This window comes from Sarcophilus harrisii, chromosome 6 (assembly GCF_902635505.1).
Source record: "Sarcophilus harrisii chromosome 6, mSarHar1.11, whole genome shotgun sequence".
NCBI classification, from domain to species: Eukaryota; Metazoa; Chordata; class Mammalia; order Dasyuromorphia; family Dasyuridae; genus Sarcophilus; species Sarcophilus harrisii.
The window spans coordinates 26,390,215-26,412,714 of record NC_045431.1 but is presented as its reverse complement, the minus strand read 5'-3'; the positions used below and the strand labels follow the sequence as shown (position 1 = coordinate 26,412,714).

Below are 22,500 nucleotides of genomic sequence, written 5' to 3'. Positions count from 1 at the left end.
GCTGTGTGAACGTGGACAAGCTACTTATTCCTCCTTACCTTAGTTTCCTTATCTGTAAATTGAACTGGAGAAGGAAGTGGCTGTAGTATCTTTGCCAAGAAAATCCCAAATGGGGTCGTGAAAAGTCAGACAAAAATTAGGGGGTTGGACTAATGATCTGGTAGATCCGTTCTGGATCTTGTAGTTTCATGCCTTGCTATCTGCTGTTAGTTTTTGCTTTGATCCCTGTTGTGCAGCATTGCTCTCTTGCTTGAGCAAAGCTTGGGGATAATGTGTTATTGTTGGGTGCTAGTGTAGAAGAGAGTCCTTGGAGAGTGTGAAGATCAAGTAATGGGGGCCCGGGAAGGAACACCATTAGTCAGCCATAGATTTGAGGGCCCAGTGGTAATTATGTGACAATTGTATGATTTCTAAAATGAAATGATTCCTCTGTTACCATGATTAGAGACAGTAGCATTTTCTCCTTTATTTGACAGAGAGTTGGAAGGAATGATGGCATTAGTGGAACAGTGATTAGACCAAGAGTCAAGAAATGTGGCTCCTAGTACTACCTCTGTTGGGTAATAATTGCTATACTATGAAGTGCTTTAAGATTTGAAAAGCAAGTTATATACATTGTTTTTCTTTAAGTTTCAGACTGATGGTGGTATACCATTATCCCATTTTATAGATGAGGAAATGAGGGTTAGAGAGGAAAATAACTTATTTATGGTCTCACAATTAGTGAGGACCTGAAACAGGGCTTCAGTTGGTCAGTTAACATTTATCAAGTGCCTACTATGTGTTAGCTACTCTGCTAATTGCTCTCAAGAAACTCACAGTCTAGGCTCTCTTCAACAATGAAATGATTAAGTCCAGTTCCAATGATCTTGTGATGGAGAGAGCCATCTACACCCAGAGAAAGGACTATGGGATCTTGAGTGTGGATCAAAACACAGCATTTTCACTCTTTTTGTTGTTGTTTGCTTGCATTTTGTTTCCTTTTTCATTTTTTCCTTTTCGATTTAATTTTTCTTGTATGTATGCATGTATTGGATTTAACATATATTTTTACCATGTTTAACATATATTGCATTACTTGTCATCTAGGGGAAGGAGTAGGGGAAGGAAGGGGAAAATTGGAACACAAGGTTTTGCAAGGGTCAATGTTGAAAAATTATCCATGCATATGTTTTGAAATAAAAAGCTTTAAAAAGAAAGAAAAAAAGAAACTCACAGTCTAATGGGGGAAACCACAAGTAAATAATAAGAAGCTATTTACAGGAAAAATAGGAAAGAATTAAAATTCAAAAAATAGGAAAATTAAAATAAAAAATAGGAATGAATTAAAGAAGGAAGTCACCCGACTTAAGAAGGAATGGGGAGAAAGGTAGAAAAGTAAGTTGGGACTTAAAGAAAACCTGAGAAACAAGTAAGTGGAGGTGAGGAGGAAGAGGAATTCTAGGCATGGGGAACAGCCAGAGGAGGTGCCTTCAGGTGAGAAATCAGAACCTAGAACTCCATTCATTATACCTCTTAGGAGAATCATTTTACTTTGTTCCATCGGTAACGTTTCCTCATTTATAGACTGGGGAGGTCAGGTTGGTTAATCTTTAAGTCTCCTTCTGGCCATAAAATTCCAGGGATTTTACGAGCTTAAGTGAGGTCAGAAACCTTACTTCCGCTCACTGAGTCCAGTGTCCTGAACATTTGACACAACTGTCAGAGCAGACCATTTTGCCACTCGGTGAAGGAGCCGGTGGTGGTTTGTGAGGCTGGTGAGATGGTTTAGTTTTAGCTTTGGGGTTCTTTTGTTCTATGTTGCAAGATGGAACCTAGAACATAGAACACGGTCCATCCGGGACCACGAAGGCTGAGTCATAGAGTTAATATGGCCCTAGCTGCTGAGAATGCAGGTACCCGTGCAATCCCTCCCACCTCCCCCTACTTAAATACTTTTTATTGGTACTATCTAGTGTCAGGCAGCAGAGTAAGTACACTAGAAAGAAGGAGAGGCCCAGAGGTCCAATCCTATCTCTGCCTCTTATTACCTCTTTTGTCTTCATCTGAAAATGGATGGGTTGGGTCAGAGTGTCTCTGCCATCATTTCCAGTTCTAAAAAGAAGATCCTGTGAAAGGGCCCTTATTGTTGTGAAGTCGTGCCCAAGTCTTTGTGACCACTGTGGACCATAGCTTGAGTAGTATCTGTGGGACTCTCTTGGCAAGGATACTGGAGCACTTTGCCATTTCTTTCTCCAGTGGATTAAAGCAAATAGGGTCACACAGCTAGTAGGTAGATTTGAACCCGGATCTTCCTGACTGGAAAAAAAAAAAAAAAGCTTATTTAAAATGCTTTTGGGGCAGTTGGGTGATGCAGTGGATAGAACCCTGAAGTCAGGAGGACCTGAGTTCAAATCTGGTCTCAGACGCTAACTGTGTGATCCTGGGCAAATCACTTAACCCCAATTGCCTCAGCAAGGAAAAAAAAATGCTTTGCATACCCTAGAGTGTTTTACACACACACATACCTCCCACACAATAGTGAGCTACTATGATGATGATGATGAAGATGTGTCTTGCTCATACAGCTAATTAGTGGCAAAATTGGGAATTAGAAGCTGGATCTTGTAATTCTGTAGACTGAGGATGGCCTCCCCCAGTAAGGAAATATAATTAACCTGAAGAAGTGACTTGATAAATATGAAATTAGAGCAAAAGAAGTTATGCTTTCTTTTAGTGTCTTCTCCAGCTGTGAGATATGGTGACTCCTTCTTCTCCACTACAGATACCCTTGCCAAGAGCACCATAACTATTGGCTCATTAGGGGATTCTTGGACTGGGCCATAGTAACTCTCCATGACTCCGCCATTATGGTCCCAGATAGGGAGAGCTGAAAAACCAGATTTTGGAACATAGAACTTTCTCTCTGTCTCTGTCTCTTTCTGTCTCTCTCTCTCTCTCTTGTCTCTGTCTCCCTCTCTCTCCCTTTCTCTCTCTCTCTCTCTGTCTCCCCCCCCCCCCTCTCTCTCTCTCTCTCTCTCTCTCTCTCACCCTTTCTCTCTCTCTCTCCCTCTCCTCTACCAAGATCTTTTTGACATCCCAAGCTGCTCATTTAATCTTACATCATCCTTTTCTCACTCAGATTCCCAAATATTATGGCAAGTTTCTACTCTTCAAGCCTTCTAATAGAATCTTTAGCAGACAAGAATCATCTTAAGCTTCCCTGAATTCCTGTTTTCAGAGTGTGCTGTTTATTTAGCCTTTCTCTGGCCATTTCCCAATATTCCCCCTTCATGGTCTCTGCTTCAGTTGAGTAATTGTGACTCCCAGTTTTCTATTAGTCCAGGAAAGTGGGAGTGGGTGTAGTTAGCAAGGCCAAATCAGGAAAGTGAAGGCGTTATTTTCTCTTAACATTTGCTCCTTCTTACAGTACCCTTAGCTCATTTTGTGTCTTGGCTGCCTTTGATAGTCTGGTGAAACTAATGGACCCTTGCTCAGAATAATGTTTTTAAATGCATAAAATAAAATGCAAAAGTTAGTGAAAATTAAGATTTACCTTCTTTTCTGTTCAAATTTCTTAGACTCTCTAAAATCTCTCCATAGAGATCCATGAATCCCTGCTTTATAGTCTTAGCCATCAAGCCCCTTTCCTCTCCTTATCCAGACACTCACTTTTTTCCCCTTTGCTTTGGTTTTTCAGCTAATGTCTGACTTGAATTCATTTTGGAGGGGAAAATAAGAGTGCTCATAGACATAGGAGTGATATTGAATGCTAGACTTGCATTCAGGAAGTTGAGTTCTAATCTCACTTTGGACTTTTATTAGTTGTGCAACTGGGCAAGTCACAACTTCTCCTTGCCTCAGTTTCTTTATCTGCAAAATGGGGATAATAACACTTCAATGTTGTGAGATCAAATAAGAAAACACAAAGAAAATGCTTGGCGAACTTTAAAGTTTTGCACTAACCGGCTATTATTTTGTGAGATCAATATTTCAGTGATGGGTAAGTGTGCAAAGGGCTAGGGAGAGTTTTTTCAGGATAATGGTTCTGAAACTTCAGATCTTGCTTCAGAGATGTTCTTGGGAAGAGATGACACGCCGTTCTGTCTCTGCATCTAGTGTTTCACCTGTTTGTTTGACAGTGGCAGAACACATTATATTTTTAAAAGTGTATATGCCCACTTGCTTACTTACCTTATGAGGAATATTTTCTCTTAGGTCAGATTTGAACTTAGGCCCTCCTGACTTCAGGCTGGTGCTCTATCCACTTCACCATCTGCTGCCCCTTACTTAATTCTTAGAACATTCATGTGAAGTATTTATAATTCTCACTTAATTCCTACAACATTCATGTGAAGCATTTATAATTCATCCTACTTTCTGGATGAGGAAACTGAGGCACTGAAAAGTTGTAATTTGTTTAATATCAACACAATGATTCAGAGAGGGACTGTTACTTAACTTCTGAGTGGAGATGTTACTTCTTCACAGCTGGTACAACATCCTGCCCTCAACATTTCTAGACTTGCTGGTAAAATAAATATTGGTATTAATCATTCATTAAAATTCATCTTTATTGGAGACTCTGTTTTTAGAATAACAAAAACAAAAACGTTCACCGGCATGATGTGAACTTTTGGCAATGAGAAGATGGGCAAGGCCGTTAGAAATTCTTCAGGAATCATCTCCAATGTTTTCTGGAGTAACTTTGTATGAATAATTTCATTTGTATGCCAGTAGACTGGATTCTAAATTTTTTTTTTTTTTAATAAAGTCTTCAAGAAGACATTGAATAAGAATCTCATTGGCCAACTGGGAACAGACCAGCCCAGGAAAGTCCAGACTACCTAGATAATTGTAACTGAAATGCTATTTTACCAAAAAACCAACCAACCAACCAAAACCTATGGAGAACATCTCCTATCATATAGTTCAATGGGTGGAGGGTTGGAGGACCCTCCTTAAACTTCTGGCATGGTCACCATTGCCAAGTCTGGCTCTCTTTCAGCCATATAGAACCAAAATGAAGCTTTAGACTCCTGGAAGTGGTTGTTGCTGTTGTTTGAGTGAATGCTAGCCTTCTTTCTTAAGGATCCTTGCCTCAAACCCAAACCACTCTAGCTCTCATTGATTGGCCAACTATTGGTCCCATTTGATTGTAGTTGTTTGAGTGAATGAAAATGATTTTCCTGAGAGTCTTCTCTTTGAAGGGGTAACAACTGAGGAAGCCACTAAACTTTCTCTGAGCTATATTCTGGGTGTTTAAAAGTGAATATTTCAAACTGTTTGGTAGAAGCTGAGTTCCAAACTAGCACAGCCATGAGAATTAATCAACATTCTAAGAAAGTATTCTGGAATGGCCTGGCAGTGGTTGAGGTACCAAATGGCTAATGAGTAAACATGCCTTCAGTTTTACTTTGCTTATCACATCTGTCTTTACTGACTGAAGGCTTTTGCTGCTTCCTTCGTTCCTCCAATTCTCCTCCTACTCTGCTAAAGCAAAACATCCATCAACTAAAAATAGGGAAAATTTCTCTGAGAGAAAGCAACTTCTTGTATTAAAAATATATATAGCGTCTGACAGCTGCATTGGGAAGGTGAAACTCATTTCATGTGAATAGTTAGACAACTTGAAATCTGTCACGTGTTGCCTGATACTTAGTTGAGGATGCACTTATTCAGAAAGAAAGGTTTTGTATAAAACATGCTGAGTGTGTAATGTGTTTGTGCATCTTTGCTATATAGACTAGCATATGAAGAGTGCATATGAATGTATTCATTTCTTGTTGGTCCTATTTTTATGTGATATATATATATATGTGTATACACACACACACATACATACGTACACACATGTAGTATCCAAAAATGTTAATAATCTTAATTAGCAATGAAAAAGTGAGGATTATAATATCATATCTATTAATATTAATTCTCAGAAATCATTTATAATATAATAATCTTGTTCTTGGGATAGATTATATAGCTTAAGCTTGGCTCAGGTAAAATGTATTTTTGGTATATTATTTTGCATTCTTTTAAACTATACCCAGACAACATTCTTGATCATTATTATTAGAAACATACAAATTTATAGGAATTCTGTGTTTTCTGGTTGTTTGGGGGACCAGGGTTATAGGTAACAAGAGATATTCAGAGGCTCCAGCTTCTAAGGACTGTGTCATTAAATAAAACATGCAGATTCTCCTCAGAGATAGAGGATTGCTAAAGTATCTCTGGGGGAGAAAAGGACTGGATAACTATGACAGAGAAGTTAATTCTCTTGTCTCAATCTCTCTTCTTGTCTTGGATTTTTAAACCAGAAGGCTTGATCTTTTTTAGAATTGTGGAGGAATAACTACCCTATTTGAAAAGCTTTGAATAAACGTGTCATATGGATGCTGGATAAATAGGTCTGTCAGGTTCTTTTAGCTCCTCGAGGGAGAAGATGAGCACTTTTTAAAAGGAAAAAGGGAATTTGTTCTACAGGATTAGAATGTTTGCAGTTCTTAGTCTTTGCATGAGCCATATGGCTGAACAGTTGGCCCTTTGCTCCCTGCTCAGAACTTCCCTTTATTACTGCTGCAATTTAAATGTCAGGACTGATTCTTCACTTATGGGGAAGACTTAAGAAAAAGAGTAATGAAAATGAGTGTGGCTTACAAATTTTACTACTGCTGACTTTTTTTTTTCCCTCAGGAAGCCCTATTTTTATTTTTAAATTATACAGGACATTGTACTCTGCAGAATTTGGTTTAGAAAATAATTGTTAGGCCCTTGCCTTTTGTTGAAGAAAAACTTTGTACTCATTCTGTATTGCTTGTAGTCTGTCAGAGAAAATTTATTAAGATAGAAGCAGTTTCCCTCTCTGCTCTTTGGAATTCTTTCTGACTTAAGCAATTTCCAGTTATATTTTATAGCAGACAGGGAACAAAAGACAAAATTCTACAACAAAATATCCACCTGTATGTATAGCTCAAATGTAGAGTTTTTGATTGACTTAAACAGAATAGTCATGTTAACGCTGGCACATCCTCTCTACTCCTACTCTGCCTTTTACCACTTCCTTCAAGTGTTCCTTTTGTGATTGGTTTTTCCCTCCCAAGTAGGGGAGGGATTTAGAAGCTAACCTTTGTATTGGCAAAAAGAAAAAGAAGAATGTCATTGAAACTTTTAAAAAAATGTCCATTGATAAATTGAATTGATTAGACAATAACATGTTGCATTCCTTGTATGGTTTTTAGAAAATAAATTGTAGAGATTTTCAGTTTTATTCAATAATCTTTTTCTGCTTTTTCTATATAGAAATATCTTTTGGGTGCTTAAGTTCAGGATAAAAGAGGGTCATTAAAACATTTTTAAAAAAAATGCCTAGAGTACAGAAGGAAGAACTGATGAACTGGACAGTTTTGAAAGTAACATGTTCTATTCATTCTATGCTTTTTAGAAAGTAAATTGTAGAGAGAGTTTCAGTTTTATTCAATAATCTTTTTCTTTCTCTATATGGAAATATCTTTCGAGTGCTTCTGCAGGAGAAAAACAGTATCCTTTCCCAATCTGGTCAAAGGTGAACAAAATAATACTTTTCTTGTAACTGGATTAAACAAGTAATATAAGAATAAAAAAAAATTAAGAAAAATTTTTTTCCACTCTTAATTTGGTCACCATAAATAAGACAAAACTCTAAGAATGTTGTTTGGGGAATCTAAATCTTTCCCTGAGTTTGATTAAGTTTTCTATTCAAGAAAAACCAGTTAGGTTTTTGATTTTGAGAATAAGGACTTTAGACTTAGGAGACTGTTATAATGATAATTCTTAATATTTTATAACACAATTGAGACCTTGTCTTTTATATCCTTCTGTATTATGTATACATGCATTGTAGTGGCAAAGTTGTTGTGGGAATAAAGCACTGAGTTATGTTTTGTTTTAATAAAGAAATAAGGTAATTCAATCGGTGTATTTGTTGGTTCCCAGACTTTTGATGGAAAGAGATCCAACCTAGCTAAATTCAGAATAGCTCAACCCTGAGGTTGAGGTCCAGGAAATGATAACATTTTTTGTATATAGTGACAAATGAAAGAGATGGAGAAGATTGTAGTGGGCATTGGCAGAGGGATTCTTTATAGTAATGAAGTTACCAATCTCTTGAATTAACTAGATAAGTCCAAAATGTTGAGGAGCATTGGAGATAGCAGTACATGGTGAATAAGGAAAACCATTGACAAGAAAAAAGTTGAATAAATAGTATAGCAATCGTTATCTGAATGGCTAATTACAATAATAATGAGAACAACCAACAGTTATATGGCATTTACTATCAAATACTGTGAGTTGACCTTTTTCCAGAATTCTGTCTAAGAAAGAGTTAGGTTGTATCTGGGGGTGTTTATTCCTTTGTGCTCCCATGTATACTTGCCTACCTTCTCAGGAGAAATAAACCCAAGGATACAACCTGCTTGTCTTTTCCTAGACTGAACTCTGGAAAAAGATTGATGTGTTAAATGCTTTACAAGTAGTTTTTGATTTGATCCTCACAACAACACTTTGAAGTAGATACTATTGTGGTTCAGTTGTTTTCAGTCATGTTCAACTCTTGGGGACTCTCAAGACACAAATATTTTAACAGATACCAGCATGGTTTGCCATTTCCTTTTGCAGGTCATTTTACAGATAAAGAAACTGAGGCAAACAGGATTAAGTGACCAGTCCAAAGTTACTTGCTAATTAAGTGTTTGAAGCAGGCTTTGAATTCGGATATTCAATGCCAGATGCTTTATCTAGTTGCCTTAGAATTCAGGGGTCCTCAAACTACGGCCCGCGGGCCAGATGCAGCAGCTGAGGACGATTATCCCCCTCACCCAGGGCTATGAAGTTTCTTTATTTAAAGGCCCACAAAACAAAGTTTTTGTTTTTACTATAGTCCGGCCCTTCCACAGTCTGAGGGACAGTGAACTGGCCCCCTATTTTAAAAGTTTGAGGACCCCTGCCTTAGATGTTATTATTGTCCCCTTTTACAGATAAGAAAGCTGAGGCAGACAGAAGTTAAATGATTTGCTCAGGATCACAGAACCAACCTGAGGCTCTATTTGAATTCCATTTTTACTGACTTCAGGCCCCACTCTGCTATATCCCTGTACCTCCTTGCTGCCAGGAGAAGCTGACTTTAAGAAAGGCTACGTTCTTGCACTAAATTAGCTGTGTGATTTTGGCCAAGCCATCCTAAGCCTCAGTTTCCATCTTTGCAAAGTGAGAATAATATCACTTTACCTACTTCATGTTGTTGTGAGTATCAAATACAAATCCAGTTGATCAAACACATCCTTTGCCTGTCTTTTTGCTGGGTGCTGTGGCTATAAAAACAACACAGTCCCTGCTCTGGAGGAAGGTCTAATGAAAGTGAGAGAACACAATGCAAAGTCTAGTCAAAGTAAGAAATGTGATGAGAGCTATAAAAAAAAAAAAAAAGAAATTTGATGAGAGCAGGACTTTCTATTGGGGACTATTTGGCTGGGCTTTGAAGAACAGCCCTAATACCTGGACAGGAGTGCCCTTTTGGCACAAGGAACTGTCTGGGAGCATTATGAGGCAATGGCCAGGCCATTCCAACTATTTCATAGAAAACTTGCAGGAGGGTTGCACAAGATGAGGCAGAAAAAGTTAGGAGGTCACTGACATATTGTGAAGGCCTAAAAATGCCAGGCTTAAGAAGTTCACTTTTTACTGGAGCCCCACGATTTTTGAGATAAGGGAAGGAAGACTGCTTTCAATGCATCTTTATAAAAAAAGTTTCTAAATAGTCAGGTACTTTAAATCAAAATTAATTATTATACAGATATAAAGTATTAGAATTGCATCTTGTCGTTACCAGAAACAGCTCGGTTTTCTTTCTTTTTTAGAGTGGTTCTTTTTACTTTCTTCTCCTCAAGATAGGTTGACATACTGCTGGGGTATGCCAGAAATGCTGGAGTACCGGAGCATGTGTCCCGGTGTTGTCTCTGAAAGAATTCGGGTTTAAATCAAGCATGGGCCTTTACTGGGGTGATGCAACCTGGTGATGCAACCTGTGGCCTCCTCCTTAAGGCAGAGAGGCTCCCCAGCAGTGTAAGGTGGGGATTATAAAGAGAAGGGAAAGAAAAAACAGGAGAACTGGGCAAAGCCGCGAATTGGGCAATCTCAGATAAGATGGGTGTGGGGAAAATCCTTGTGATTAGATATATTTCAGATGGGAGATACATGGCAAAAGTCCTTTTGTTCTAATGAGGCTTCTGAGAGAAAGTCAGGAGATAGCAGCTAGACGTGTATGGAAAAAGGACTCAGGATCTTGGGGCTGGGGCCACAGCTAAAATTCCATCAATGCTATTGAGGTAAGCAGAGTTGGAATATTCTATCTTGTTGGAATATGCCAAAAATATTGGGGTACGGGGCATGGGTTGCCCCATCTCTGAAAGCATTCAGGCTCAAACCATCTCCAAACCAAGCCTGGGCATTTATTTGGAGTAAGGGGCAATGCACTCTGGGGACCTCCTCCTTAAGGGAGATAGCAGAATGAGGTGAGGGTTTATATAGAAAGGAAAAAGTAAGAATTGGGTCAAACAGGAGCATTGAATGATCTCAGAGGAAATCTGGACAATCTCAGAAAAGTCTCTGATTGGATTAAAGTTTGCACGGAAAAAGGTAAAAGGCCCTTCCACTCTAATGAGGTGATGAGCCTGGGGCACCTGAACGGGTAAAGAGTCCCTTGGTTCTAATGAAGTCCATGAAACAAAGTGATCTCATTATTGGGGCTGGGGCTTCCCATCAATCTGCTGTTGTGGGCTACTCTTGAAACACTGACCATTGGTGGAGGTGGAAGCATTAGGGAGGAGGTACCAAGATGGGAGACTTTACACCAAAAGTTATAAGCAGAAATTCATGCAAATTGAGTTTTAACAAAGGTGGTTGAGACCCATGTCTGACAATCAACTTTATGCCCCATTTTGCTTCTTCACAGGGATCCTGTTGGAAAGCTCCCTCCATCTCTGTGGGCCTTTCGGTTTCTTATCTGCTTCTTGCACCTGGGAGATGAGCTCCATGTTGTCCTTCTTGAATTCCTCCAGGAATTCTGCTTGTGGCTGGTCTGTGTCTGGTGTGGGGCGTGGAGGAAGGGGAGCCTGATTTGCCCGATTTCTGCTGTTTCGCCTGATTTCTCAACTTGCCAGTGCTTTGAGTTGCTACCACCCAATTTAGCACTTACATTCTGTATCGGCCTCTTCTGTGTCATGTGTGAATCTTGGCTCCCCCCGGTTCTCCTTTCCTTCCATTTCTGTTCTGTTCTTCTCAGCCAGGGGTGGTTGAGTGCCAGTAGCCATACTTGGAGACACTATTGGCGCGATCAATAAAAATAGCAGGATGACCTGAAAAGCCAGACACCCATTCACTGAAGCCATCTTTTGCTGTTCCGGGTCTCTCTGCTGTGAGATTCATGAATTTCTGACTCCCCCAGGAAGGCCGCCATGTAGCTTCTCCTGGCCATCTGTACTCTGTATGATCCGTTTAGTCAAACTATTTAAATTCTTTCCTTTTCTCACCCCCAGGCATAGCCTCTCTCAGGCAAATAATCTCATTTTAGCTCCATCCCTTTTTGGTCTCCCAGTGGGAATGGGGGTGAATTGTAACATTGACCCTCTAGGAAGATGATGACCTTTCAGATAATCTTTTTGGTTTTGATTAGAGTGCACTTTATTTACCCACTTATCTATTTGGCAACTTGGAGTGAGAGTGTCACTGAAGATTGAGCTAGAAATTTCCCCGTGATCCTCTTCCCTTTGGAAAAAATAGTTATGAAATATTTTCTTTTGACTCTGATACTCAGTATTTATATATTCACTTGTAGTTTGGATTTGATATTCATTCCAGAAGAAAGAACTCTGCCATCGGAATCATAGGACCTGTGCTCAAGTCCACGCTAGCAGTGTGATATTGGGCAAGCCCCTTATCCACTTTTGACCTCAGTTTCCTTAAATGAGAAATTAGATGTGGCCTCTCAAGCCCTTTCTAGATTTAAATCTGTGATCCTATGATCTTTTAAAGGAGAACCCTATTTTAAATTTCATTTTCTGTTGGGCTTTCCCATTTGGGAAGGTTCTGTTTTCCACTTTTGTGACTTTGTAGCTTTGTCAGTTGTCTGTCAACCTTTAAGGAAGAAAGTACTTTCATTTTCTCTCTTTGAAACCACTGCTCTTTGAAACTGGGAATCTGTAGGCTTTCAGTATTTTTTCTTTGAAAAGTATGATTATATATGAAGTTATAAAAAAGCATTTCTGCAAAATTGCTTCTCTTTGATATAGAGAAGGCAGATCATAAGACTCGAGATCTGGTTGTATTTTAAAAGTAAATCGAAGGAAATGTTTTCAAGGATGTTTTAAATAGAGCTTTTCCCGAGTCCTCTTCAGTCCTTCTCCAGAGACCCATTTATATTTCCTAATGCATCTACCTCTCTGGCAGTATGGAAATGCCCCTGGATTCTCAAGGGCTATGTGGGCAGAGCTCGAACTCTGGGAGGGTCCTCCATTGCAGAAGGGTTTCCAGTATGGCTATCTATATATCTACTGTCTGAGGTCTTCTTCAGTTGGAAGAGGCTCACCACCAGAAGGATGGTTAGCAGGAAGTGATAAATCATTTTGGCCACACTAACTCATGAAACCATCTACTGGGTGATAGAGGAGAGATGAATGGTAAAATGATGAAATCTCAGATACTGTCAAGTATGAACATCACACGACTGAGACTTGAAAGGGTCCTTAGTCAACATCCTGATTCTGGTTCTTAAAACAAAATACAAAGAAAGCATATTGTTATGCCTTTAAGTAGGTCTTATCCATAGGTCTCCAGCAGTCATAATAATATGGGGAGTTAGATGAGATCCAAGGCAGCAGTGGAATAGGATAAAAAAACACAAGGAATCATGAGATGCCGGTTTAATCCTGGCTTTGTTATGACCTTTGCCTATATAATTTTCTGATCAACTCATTGAGAACACTCTGGGGCTCAGTTTGCTTATTTGTAAAGTAAAGATAATGTTTACCTTGCCTGCTTCACAGGATTTTGTAAGGATCAAATGGAAGAGTGGGAAGTGCAAAGGCTCACATTTTATATTCTGGGTATTAAGATTACCCTACATGGAGATGTTGCATCTTTGTGTAAATAGACTGGATGCTGACGGAACTCAAAGATATGTGCTTGACTTGGTAACAGTTTTTAGAAAGACTGCTATATACTACAAACTTGAATTTGTCTCTGCAAAAGATAGTGTTTTACCTTTGACTACGTGGTTGTACATGTGGCAAAATGTTCGTGTTTGAATAAGGAGTTTGAAAATAGCAAAATCAGATTAGAGCATTTTAGGTGCAGTACAAGGAAAACCCATAGATAGATGAGTTTCCCCCCTTCCAAATTAATTTGCCCATTGGTATAGCCCATAAATGCTGGTGTGGAATTCTCTGATCCATAAAGGAAGATGGTTGTTGAATCTTTTAAGTGTCTCTCAGTGGCTCGACTTGGGGTTTTCTTGACAAAGATACTGGACTGCTTTGCCATTTCCTTCTCCAGCTCATTTTACAGATGGGGAAACTGAGACAACAGGATTAAGTGACTTGCCCAGGATCACACAGCTAAGAAGTATCTCACCTCAGATTCAAAGTCAGGAAGATACTCCAGCACTTTATATCCCCTATGCCACCTAGCCACCCAGGGGAGGACATTTTGGAGTAAAAGAGAGGAAATGAAATTTTTGATATAAAATTATTACAGATAATATTTAAGTAAATACATAATCAATATAAAATGTCATTGAAATATATAAATTATATACATATAATAAATACATGCATATAAATATAATGTTTATATTTATCTTTTTAAGAGGGGAAAAACCTAGCTAGAGTCACCTTTTTCTTATATATTTGATGAACTGCTATTGAAACAGCAAAGTTTTCCACAATATCATTAAGGAAATTCTGGGATAGAACCTGACCTTAGTGTTGAAAAATACTTACCCATGATATCTTTTCACAATGATTTTATTTTTTTAATGCCTCAAAAATTTCTATTGGAAATTCCCATCTGTTGTTGGTCTACCAAGTCTAAGCCAGGAAAAATGCTTTCTCTGGCAGGGATAACTCTTCAGGTGATTTATAGGTTGTTTTTTTCAATTTTAGTTCATAAATATTTCAACCATTGTTAGAACTGGAGAACCAGCAAGGTGAAGTAGAAAGGTTTACTTACTGCAAATCAGAAGAGTAAGAGCACAATCAATCATTTTATATATAATCTGTATATAAACATATATATATATATATATATATATATATATTTGCCTCCTTCATTAGAATGCAAGATCATTGTACACAAGAACTGGCTCTTGTGTCTTTGTATCACTAGAATTTAATATAATGTCTGGCGCATGGTAGGTTTTTACTAAATGATGTTGATTTATTAATGTATGTCTTTGGGCAAGTAATTTTAATCTTTGGACCTAGATTTCCAGATCTTTAAATATAAAAGAGAATCTAAGCCCCTGAAGCTCCTGGGTAGACATAGGGAAAAAAAAGAGCACTGAAATGATATTATCTCCAACTTTAAAATACAGTGTTCCCTACGCTTTTCACCTTTGATAGCTCTGATTTGTACATTATCTATAGGCTGGGTTTGTGTGGTCCCTTCTTCCCAAAAGATCTAAGTGCTCTTAAGCAAAGTTAAAGTTCTCAATTGAAATGAAATAAAGAATGAGGAAGAGAAGAGGGAGAATAATATTAGATCCGTCCTCCTTGAGGTGATGATTTTTGTTAATCTGGTGGAGGCGAGCCAGGACTCACTGCCAGAATAATTGATGAGGACAATGATGATTTTCAATAACCTTCAAAGGAGGGGCAGGTGACATTTCTGGGATTTCCAGATGGTACCACCCTTCCTAGTCACACCTCTCCTCTGCTAAGCTTCCCTCCTATGAACACTCCCTCTGTGAGTTTCCAGGCATAAGGTATTTGTCATGCAGCTCACACCTCCTGCAGGTGTGATTTGAGAAGGCCAGGTGAGTAGCTAGGGCTTTACTGACTGCCCAGTAAAGGCAAAGGGCAACTGGGAGGGAAAGTGCACAGAGTGACCAGTCTCAAATCAGGCTTCTCACACTTACTAGCTGTGCGACCCTGGGCAATTTGCTTGTTTTCTCATAAATGTGCCGGAGAAGGAAGTGGTAAACTCCTCGAGTATTTTTATCCAGAAAACCCCAAATGGAGTCAAGAATCGGACGTGAATGAAATGACTAAACAATAACAACATACTAAAACCAAAACATTGTGTCCAGGGAAGTGGGAATATATGAAAGAATCTGTTAAGAAATACCCCTTTGATATTCTAGCCCCGTTTTCTAGACACTAACTAAATCAGCTATTGACTGATTTCACGTTGTTGAATTCTAAAAATCTTCTCTAATGAGGAGGCCTTAGCTGTTTTCTAACTTCTATTTGAGTCTAAAATGGTACTTAGTATAGTTAAACAGATGCACATTAATCATGGAAATTACTCGGTCATCCGGTAGATCTCTAAAGAGTGTATGCATTTAACTTTTTTAAAACTTGGACTTAATTTAGGATGAAAATTGTCCAAGTGTTCAGAAAACCAAGAAATAGTTTTACTTTTTTTTTTTTTTTTTTTTGGCTTTGTTTACTAGGATTGTTATTTTTAGAGACTAAATAAATGGTATGGTGTCTAGAGTTCAGGACCTGGAATTGAGTTCAAATCCTACCCCAGAAACTTAATAGCTGTGTGATTCTGGGTACATCATTCAAATTGTCTCATAGCCTTAGTCCCCTCATCTGTAAAATGGGGATAATCATAGCATCTACATTCCAGGGTTGTTGTTCTAGATCAAATGATCTAGAATATGCAAACCTTAAAGCAATATATAAATGCTGCTTATTGTTATTATTATTAGAGATAGTATGGTATGTATAGCAGTTAGAATCTAGAAGGTTTAGATTTGAGATAAATTTCTTTTAATCTTCCTAATGGGGATAATAATATCTGAGTACGTACTTCACAGAGTTGTTGCAGGGATAAAATCAACACAGTGACTCTAAAGCATTTTATAAATTTTAAAGCATTCTATAAAATCAATTATTCTTTTTAAGGAATAGCTAACATTTATTTAGCACTTCAAGGTTGCAAAATATTTGACATATGTTAAATCATTTAATTTGTCTTAATAATTCTGTAAGGTAGGTTATTTTCCCCTTTACAAATGGGGAAACCGAGGTTAAAATTGGTCAGTTGAGGTTCCCACACAACAAGGAAATAGCTGAATCAGGATTTGAACTCTGATTTTTTTCTGATGCCAAGTTCAATACTCACTCTGTGCCTCCTTGCTGTCTAGAGGGGCAGCTTTTGGGGGTTCCACTTTCATTGAAATTTCCATCACTATTCTGATCTCTTCCCTCTTTAAACTTCTAGAACATGTACATGGTTGTGTGTTTAGAGATTTCTATGATCTGTGCCTCAGCAGATGGTCCACATGAATTGTTATGGCTAAAAATAGTCATTACCTGGTGGTTTACTTCTGATAATGGACCTCTTCACACTTATCCAGACAGACCTTCGGACAACACAAACATAGTCTGTCATTGGCCCTTTCTTGAGGTATTTCCAACTTTGCAGGGTCTGTCAGAGCTTGTGCTTCATTCTACCCGAAGGCACCACCTGGCCTTCAGGAACCTGGTGGGACCCCCATCGTTTCAAGATGGAACATTGGAGTAGAACTCTCATTACAACCTGTCATAGTTTCTGACTGTCTGATAAATGTTAATCTTGTCTACTCAACTAAACTGTAAGTTGCTTGAGGGCAAGGAACATTTCAGTTGAACATTAATTAACTACTTTTTAGGTTCAAGACCCTGTGCTGGGTAGGCTTTGGGGATCTAAAACTGAAACATGATAGACACCCTCAATGAGCTTATGATCTACTACTTCAAGACCACAGTGTAAAATTGTCCTCCTAATGGATCCAGAAAATGTGTTGAATGATTGACTGTGTTCTCAGCCCAAGTAAACATGTCTCTCACAGTGTATTTGCATTTCAGAGACAAATGTAAATTACTTCTGATTAATGTATTGATTTGTAACATTTCATTAATGAATCATTACAATTCTCACAAGACAGTCTCTTTCATATCAGTTAGGATAATATGTATAAACTTGAATTATCCAGCCAAATGGAGGTAAGCCATGAGTACACTGACTACGAAGACCTTTTGTTTGACTCATACATAGTACCCACCCAAGACCTAACCCTTGGCCAATTCCGGCTATTAGAGGTAGACAATCGAGTAGTTCTGCCCATAGAACTTCCAATTCGAATAGTAGGAAAAACTCTTTTATGGATATTCTTTTTTTGTTGTTGTTGTTACTTTTTTGTTGTTTTTGTTTTTGTTTTCTCAAGACCCATTCTACTGTTCTGTTTGGCCATCTAAACCCTGGAGAGTACTTGCAATGATTTGAACATCATTTCTAACTTATTTGTCCCAGATGTTCCCAGGCAGAGTTTTAATGAGTGTTTCCTGGTTCCTGAATGAATCCTTTTCGTATTCAGGTTAAGTGATGTAAAGCCATCTACCTCTAGATGATTTGTATGTATGCCCTCTTTCACTGAAAGCTGGAAGGGAGGGAAATTATTAAAGGACTTAAAATTCAGAACAATATAAGAATCTATCTAATGTCTCTAAGATTATTCTTTGTTTAATTGTCACACGTGTGCCATTTTCTATCAGCTTATCTAATTATCAGGGTCAATAGGAACGCCTGGTCTCTCCAATATATTACTTGCTTTCATGTACCTTTTGATCCAAATGAACTTTCTTTCTTACTGTTCCTCATACATGTGATACCAAACCCCATTCCCGTGTCTTTACATTCTAACTATTCTTGGAATATACTCCCTCTTCACCACTGCCTCTTAGACACCTAGCTTTGTTCAAGGCTCACCCAAGTGCCGTTATGTGAAACATCTGATCCCTTTAGCCACTAGTGTCTGCTTTCCACCAAATTAACTTGTATCTGTTTTGTATTTACATGTTTTCTCTTGCTACAGTGTAAGGTTCTTGACCCCAAAGATTATCTTTTATCTCCAAAATATAATTTGTGCTTAATAAATACTTCTGGGTTGATTGATCTTGCTAGCCATACACTAATGTTTCTTTTCTCCTCTGATACTTTTTGTTTTTACCTGTGGGTATATATATATATATATATATACATATATATATATGTATATATATACATGCATATACATATTCACATATAGTTATCTACATATTTTCTTAATTTTTTCTCTCTTTGAATCCACTTTTCTCTATCTCTCAGCAATATTGCCTCCCTTTTTAGCCTCAAAGTAAATGCATGCTTTTTTGGTCTTTTCTCTGGTATTACTCTCCAGTGAGGGAATAGAGAACTTTTTATCAAAAGTTAAGTTTAATTGATCATTCTACTTCCAGTTTCTCCTTTCTCATATAGACTTCAAACAGCTGACAGTAGTCTTCCTAAAGAACAGATTATTAAAAAAAAAAAGAACAGGTTACATTACTCTCTTTACTGTATGGGATATTATATTACTCTCCTGATAAATAATTTTCAGTGACTCTCTTCTGCCTCTAGGAAAAAAAAAAAATTAAGCTCATCTTAACAGTTAAATCCCTTTACTATCTATCTTTCCTACTTTTTTCTACATCAGTTGCTTTCCTTAGTAATAATTAAGAGAGGAAAAACGTAGCAACTTGATGATGAGATTCCTCCTTAATTTTCTTTTCTTCCCCTATACTTTCCATCTCCCTAAGTGGGGAGAGAGGAGAAGAAAGAATACTCAAATCACTCTAGTCCTCCCTTCTCTTTCATTCCTTATATCTTTACCCTTACTGTTGGGGCACTCAGCATTCATCTCTTTTCAATGAGAGCAGAGAGAAAACTAACCAAACAATCAATCTTATTTAACCCTTTCATTGTTTTCATCTGGATGAGAGGATGGTAAATGGGGAGAGAGAGAAGAAAGGGAACCAAAAGAATATATAGTAGAGATGCTACCTCCTCCCCACTTCAGATGCCTTTTATCATCCTCTTCTGCCTTCTTTTTTCATATCTCAATTTTATTATTAAATTGGTGTGGTCGATGGAGCACTGGAGTAAGAATTGAGACTAAAAAAACATTTCCCCATTTATGTATAAAGACAATTTTAACGTTCATTTAAAAAATTTTTTTGAGTTCCAAATTTTCTCTCCCATCCTACCTCCATCCTCCGTGAGACAACAAGCAATTTGATAGAGATTGTACTTGTCCCATTTCACCAACATGTTTTTGGAGAACAACCTCCTTGTAAATTGAAAACTATCTGAGAAATAATATGTTTCAGAGGGAGTCCAGATGGTTCTGGTGTTTAAACTCGCCCCAGGTGACATGGATTTGTAATCTTCCCATCCTGATCCCCCTGCTGGATGCGTTCTGTCTTATGGATGTCCTCATGAGATATATATGGTCAGGGTGGATCAAGTACAATGGAAGCAGAACTTTCCTCATTCTGGACACTGTACTTTTGTGAGGTGAAGCTTCAGATTGTATTCCCATTTTTGGTCAACGCATGCACACCAGAGTCCAGTTAAGATTTCCTGATCATCAGGAGATCATTATATACTTTAACAACAATACTATATGAGGATCAATTCTGATGGATGTGGCCCTCTTCAACAATGAGATGAACCAAAGCAACTCCAATAGAGCAGTAATGAACTGAACCAGCTACACCCAGTGAAAGAACTCTGGAAGACGACTATGAACCATTACATAGAATTCCCAATCCCTCTATTTTTGTCCGCCTGCATTTTTGATTTCCTTCACAGGCTAATAGTACACTATTTCAAACTCCGATTCTTTCTGTACAGCAAAATAACTGTTAGGACATGTATGCTTATATTGTATTTAATTTATACTTTAACATACTTAACATATATTGGTCAACCTGTCATCTGGGGGAGAGGGTGGGGGGAAGGAGGGGAAAAATTGGGACAAAAGGTTTGGCAATTGTCAATGCTGTAAAATTACCCATGCATATAACTTGTAAATAAAAAGCTATAATAATAAAAAAAAAAGACTTCCTGGTCATTTCCCCATAACCTGCTTTCTTTTTGCTACCCTTGATTAAACAACAACAACAAAACTCAAATTCAGGATTTCATGTTTATTCCTATTCATCTTAATCTTTTTTAGCTTCTTCCAGTGGAGGGACAACACCATCTCCTACGAACAGTGGGAATGGTCACCCAGAATATGTTGCCATCGTACTAGTTCCAGTTTTCTTTATCATGGGACTTTTGGGAGTCTTTATATGCCATCTACTTAAGAAGAAGGGCTATCGGTGTACGACAGAAGCTGAACAAGATGCAGAAGAAAAGGTTGAAAAGATAGGTAAGTAACTCTGATTTTTTACAAGGAGGAATCCCTCCTCACCCCCACCCCCCAAGACAACTAACAACACATCCTTATTCCTTGGTCACTTACTCATTTTTAGAGGAATAAATGAAATCTGCTTGTGTAACTTCCACTCCATTGTTCCCAGCTCTGCCACCTGGGGCTAAGGGAACAAGTTTCTTTTCTCTTCCATGTGACAGCTATAAATATTTGAAAACAACTGTTATATCCTTTCTGTGTCATCTCTTTTCTAGGCTAAACATCCTCAGTTCTTCAGTCAATACTCATGTGAATTCCCATTCTTTTTGACCTGTTAGAAAGACAACCTTGGGCTAGGAGTATTTAGAGCAGGAGTTCTTAATTGTGTGTGTTTGTGTTATAGACTCCTTTGGAGGAAACCTGGGTCCCTTACTCAGATTAGATACCTAAGACAAAATATGTTGGATAATAAAGAAAGCCAAATTCATATTGAAATACAGTCATAAATTTTTTTAAAAAAAGTTTACTAACTTAAGGTTCAGAAATCTTGATTTAGAGACTTATCAAAAAAAAAAAGAACCCAAATCATTCTCACATATATCTTAATTTCTCACTTGCTTCATGTGAGTATTTCATATTATTCCAATGCAGAAATGTACTTTTTAATGAATAGCTGTATTAGTAAAAAGACCAAGGATGATATTTATTGACATCAACTCCATGTTTCTCTCTTTTTTTTTTTTTTTTTTTTTTGCTGTGAAATGATTTCAATTACAGATTCTTAAAAAGAAGCAAACTTGGATGTAAATTTTTACAGTGTTTGTATACAAGATAAGATTGTGAAATACTGAAAACCAGTAGAGATCCATATATCTGCAGAAATTTGGTGAATGAATAACCCCTTTAAAGGTCTTATTTTTTTCCTCCTTCTTTATTTAGCAGAAAGGCTAAAACTTTAGGGGAAGATGTATCTTCCTAGAGTTCAGAATAGATAATGAAATCTGACTTTGAGGGTGAACAGAGACAGTCCCTTTCCTTGTTTTGGCAGAAGGAGCCCTTTGGCAGAAGTCATGGGTGAGCCAGTTGTTGGGAGGGAGCAGGCTAGCTCTTTCTTGGTCAGCTGACTGAGTTGTTATTTTTTTTTCCCACCCCCACTGCCCTTTAAAGGCTCACTGCATAATGAGTCATATGAAAAGTTATGAGCAAACCTCAGATAGTGTTTGTAAACAGAAAACCGCACTTCCTCTTAGAGAGAGAGCATCCCCTCTGCTGCTTAGCTGTGTGAGGATTTCTGTCCTGAAGTCTCTTTTCTATGAAGCCTAATTTGTGCCTTTCCAGAAGGAGACAGCAGATGCACTCATTCATTCTTGGCAGATCCAAGACAGAGAGGGTTTTGAGGTTTCTCAGATGCTATCATTTGTTACGTGGGTCACTATTACAAATGAGTCTGAGTGATTTACGGGAGAGAGAAGCTCTTATTTTTGAAGGTGGAACAGAGCTGACTGCCAGCCGCTTCTCTCACCTGCTGTAGCCGTGTGCATCAGAATAGAATTCATACTTCCTTTAGTTAGCTCTGAAAATGGACAGATACGTTTAAAAAGAACATGGGAAATAATTTTGAGAATGGTGGCCAAATGAAAATTACAGTCATTTGGGCGGTTTGGAGATGCTTTCAAATGGCTCCAAGAGTTTTTTGAGAACACAGTAGTCCAGAAATGATTGTTGTCCAATTAGAAAACAAAAGAGTAACATGTGAATTGGAATGGTAAGCCCAGATTTGGAGTACAAAGCTAGGAGATTATTTAATTAGCTTCCTTCCTTCCTTCCTTTCCCCTAAAGTCTAATGTGGAAATGGGGAGAATGATGCAACTTTAAAAAAATTGCTTAGAATAAATGCATGAAGGTATTGTTTTAAAAAGCCATTAGGAGATTTTGTTGTCAGTCAATCTAAAAACATTTATTGAGTATCTCTAAAATGCCAAGCATGGTGTTTCAGCCTTGGGGAAACAAAAGGACTTGTTCCCACTCTCAACAGCTGGAAGTCTATGATTGGAAGG

At 38.0% G+C, this 22,500-nt stretch overlaps 1 protein-coding gene across 1 annotated transcript in view; it reads left to right on the top strand.

Annotated features, from left to right (window-relative positions):
• RELL1 (RELT like 1) overlaps positions 1 to 22,500 on the top strand; it is a 57,188-nt gene that overhangs the window by 5,277 nt on the left and 29,411 nt on the right. The window contains exon 2 of the mRNA XM_031943942.1: positions 20,264 to 20,461. Within this exon, the coding sequence (XP_031799802.1) occupies positions 20,264 to 20,461 (198 nt within the window). The remainder of the gene's footprint in view (positions 1 to 20,263; positions 20,462 to 22,500) is intronic.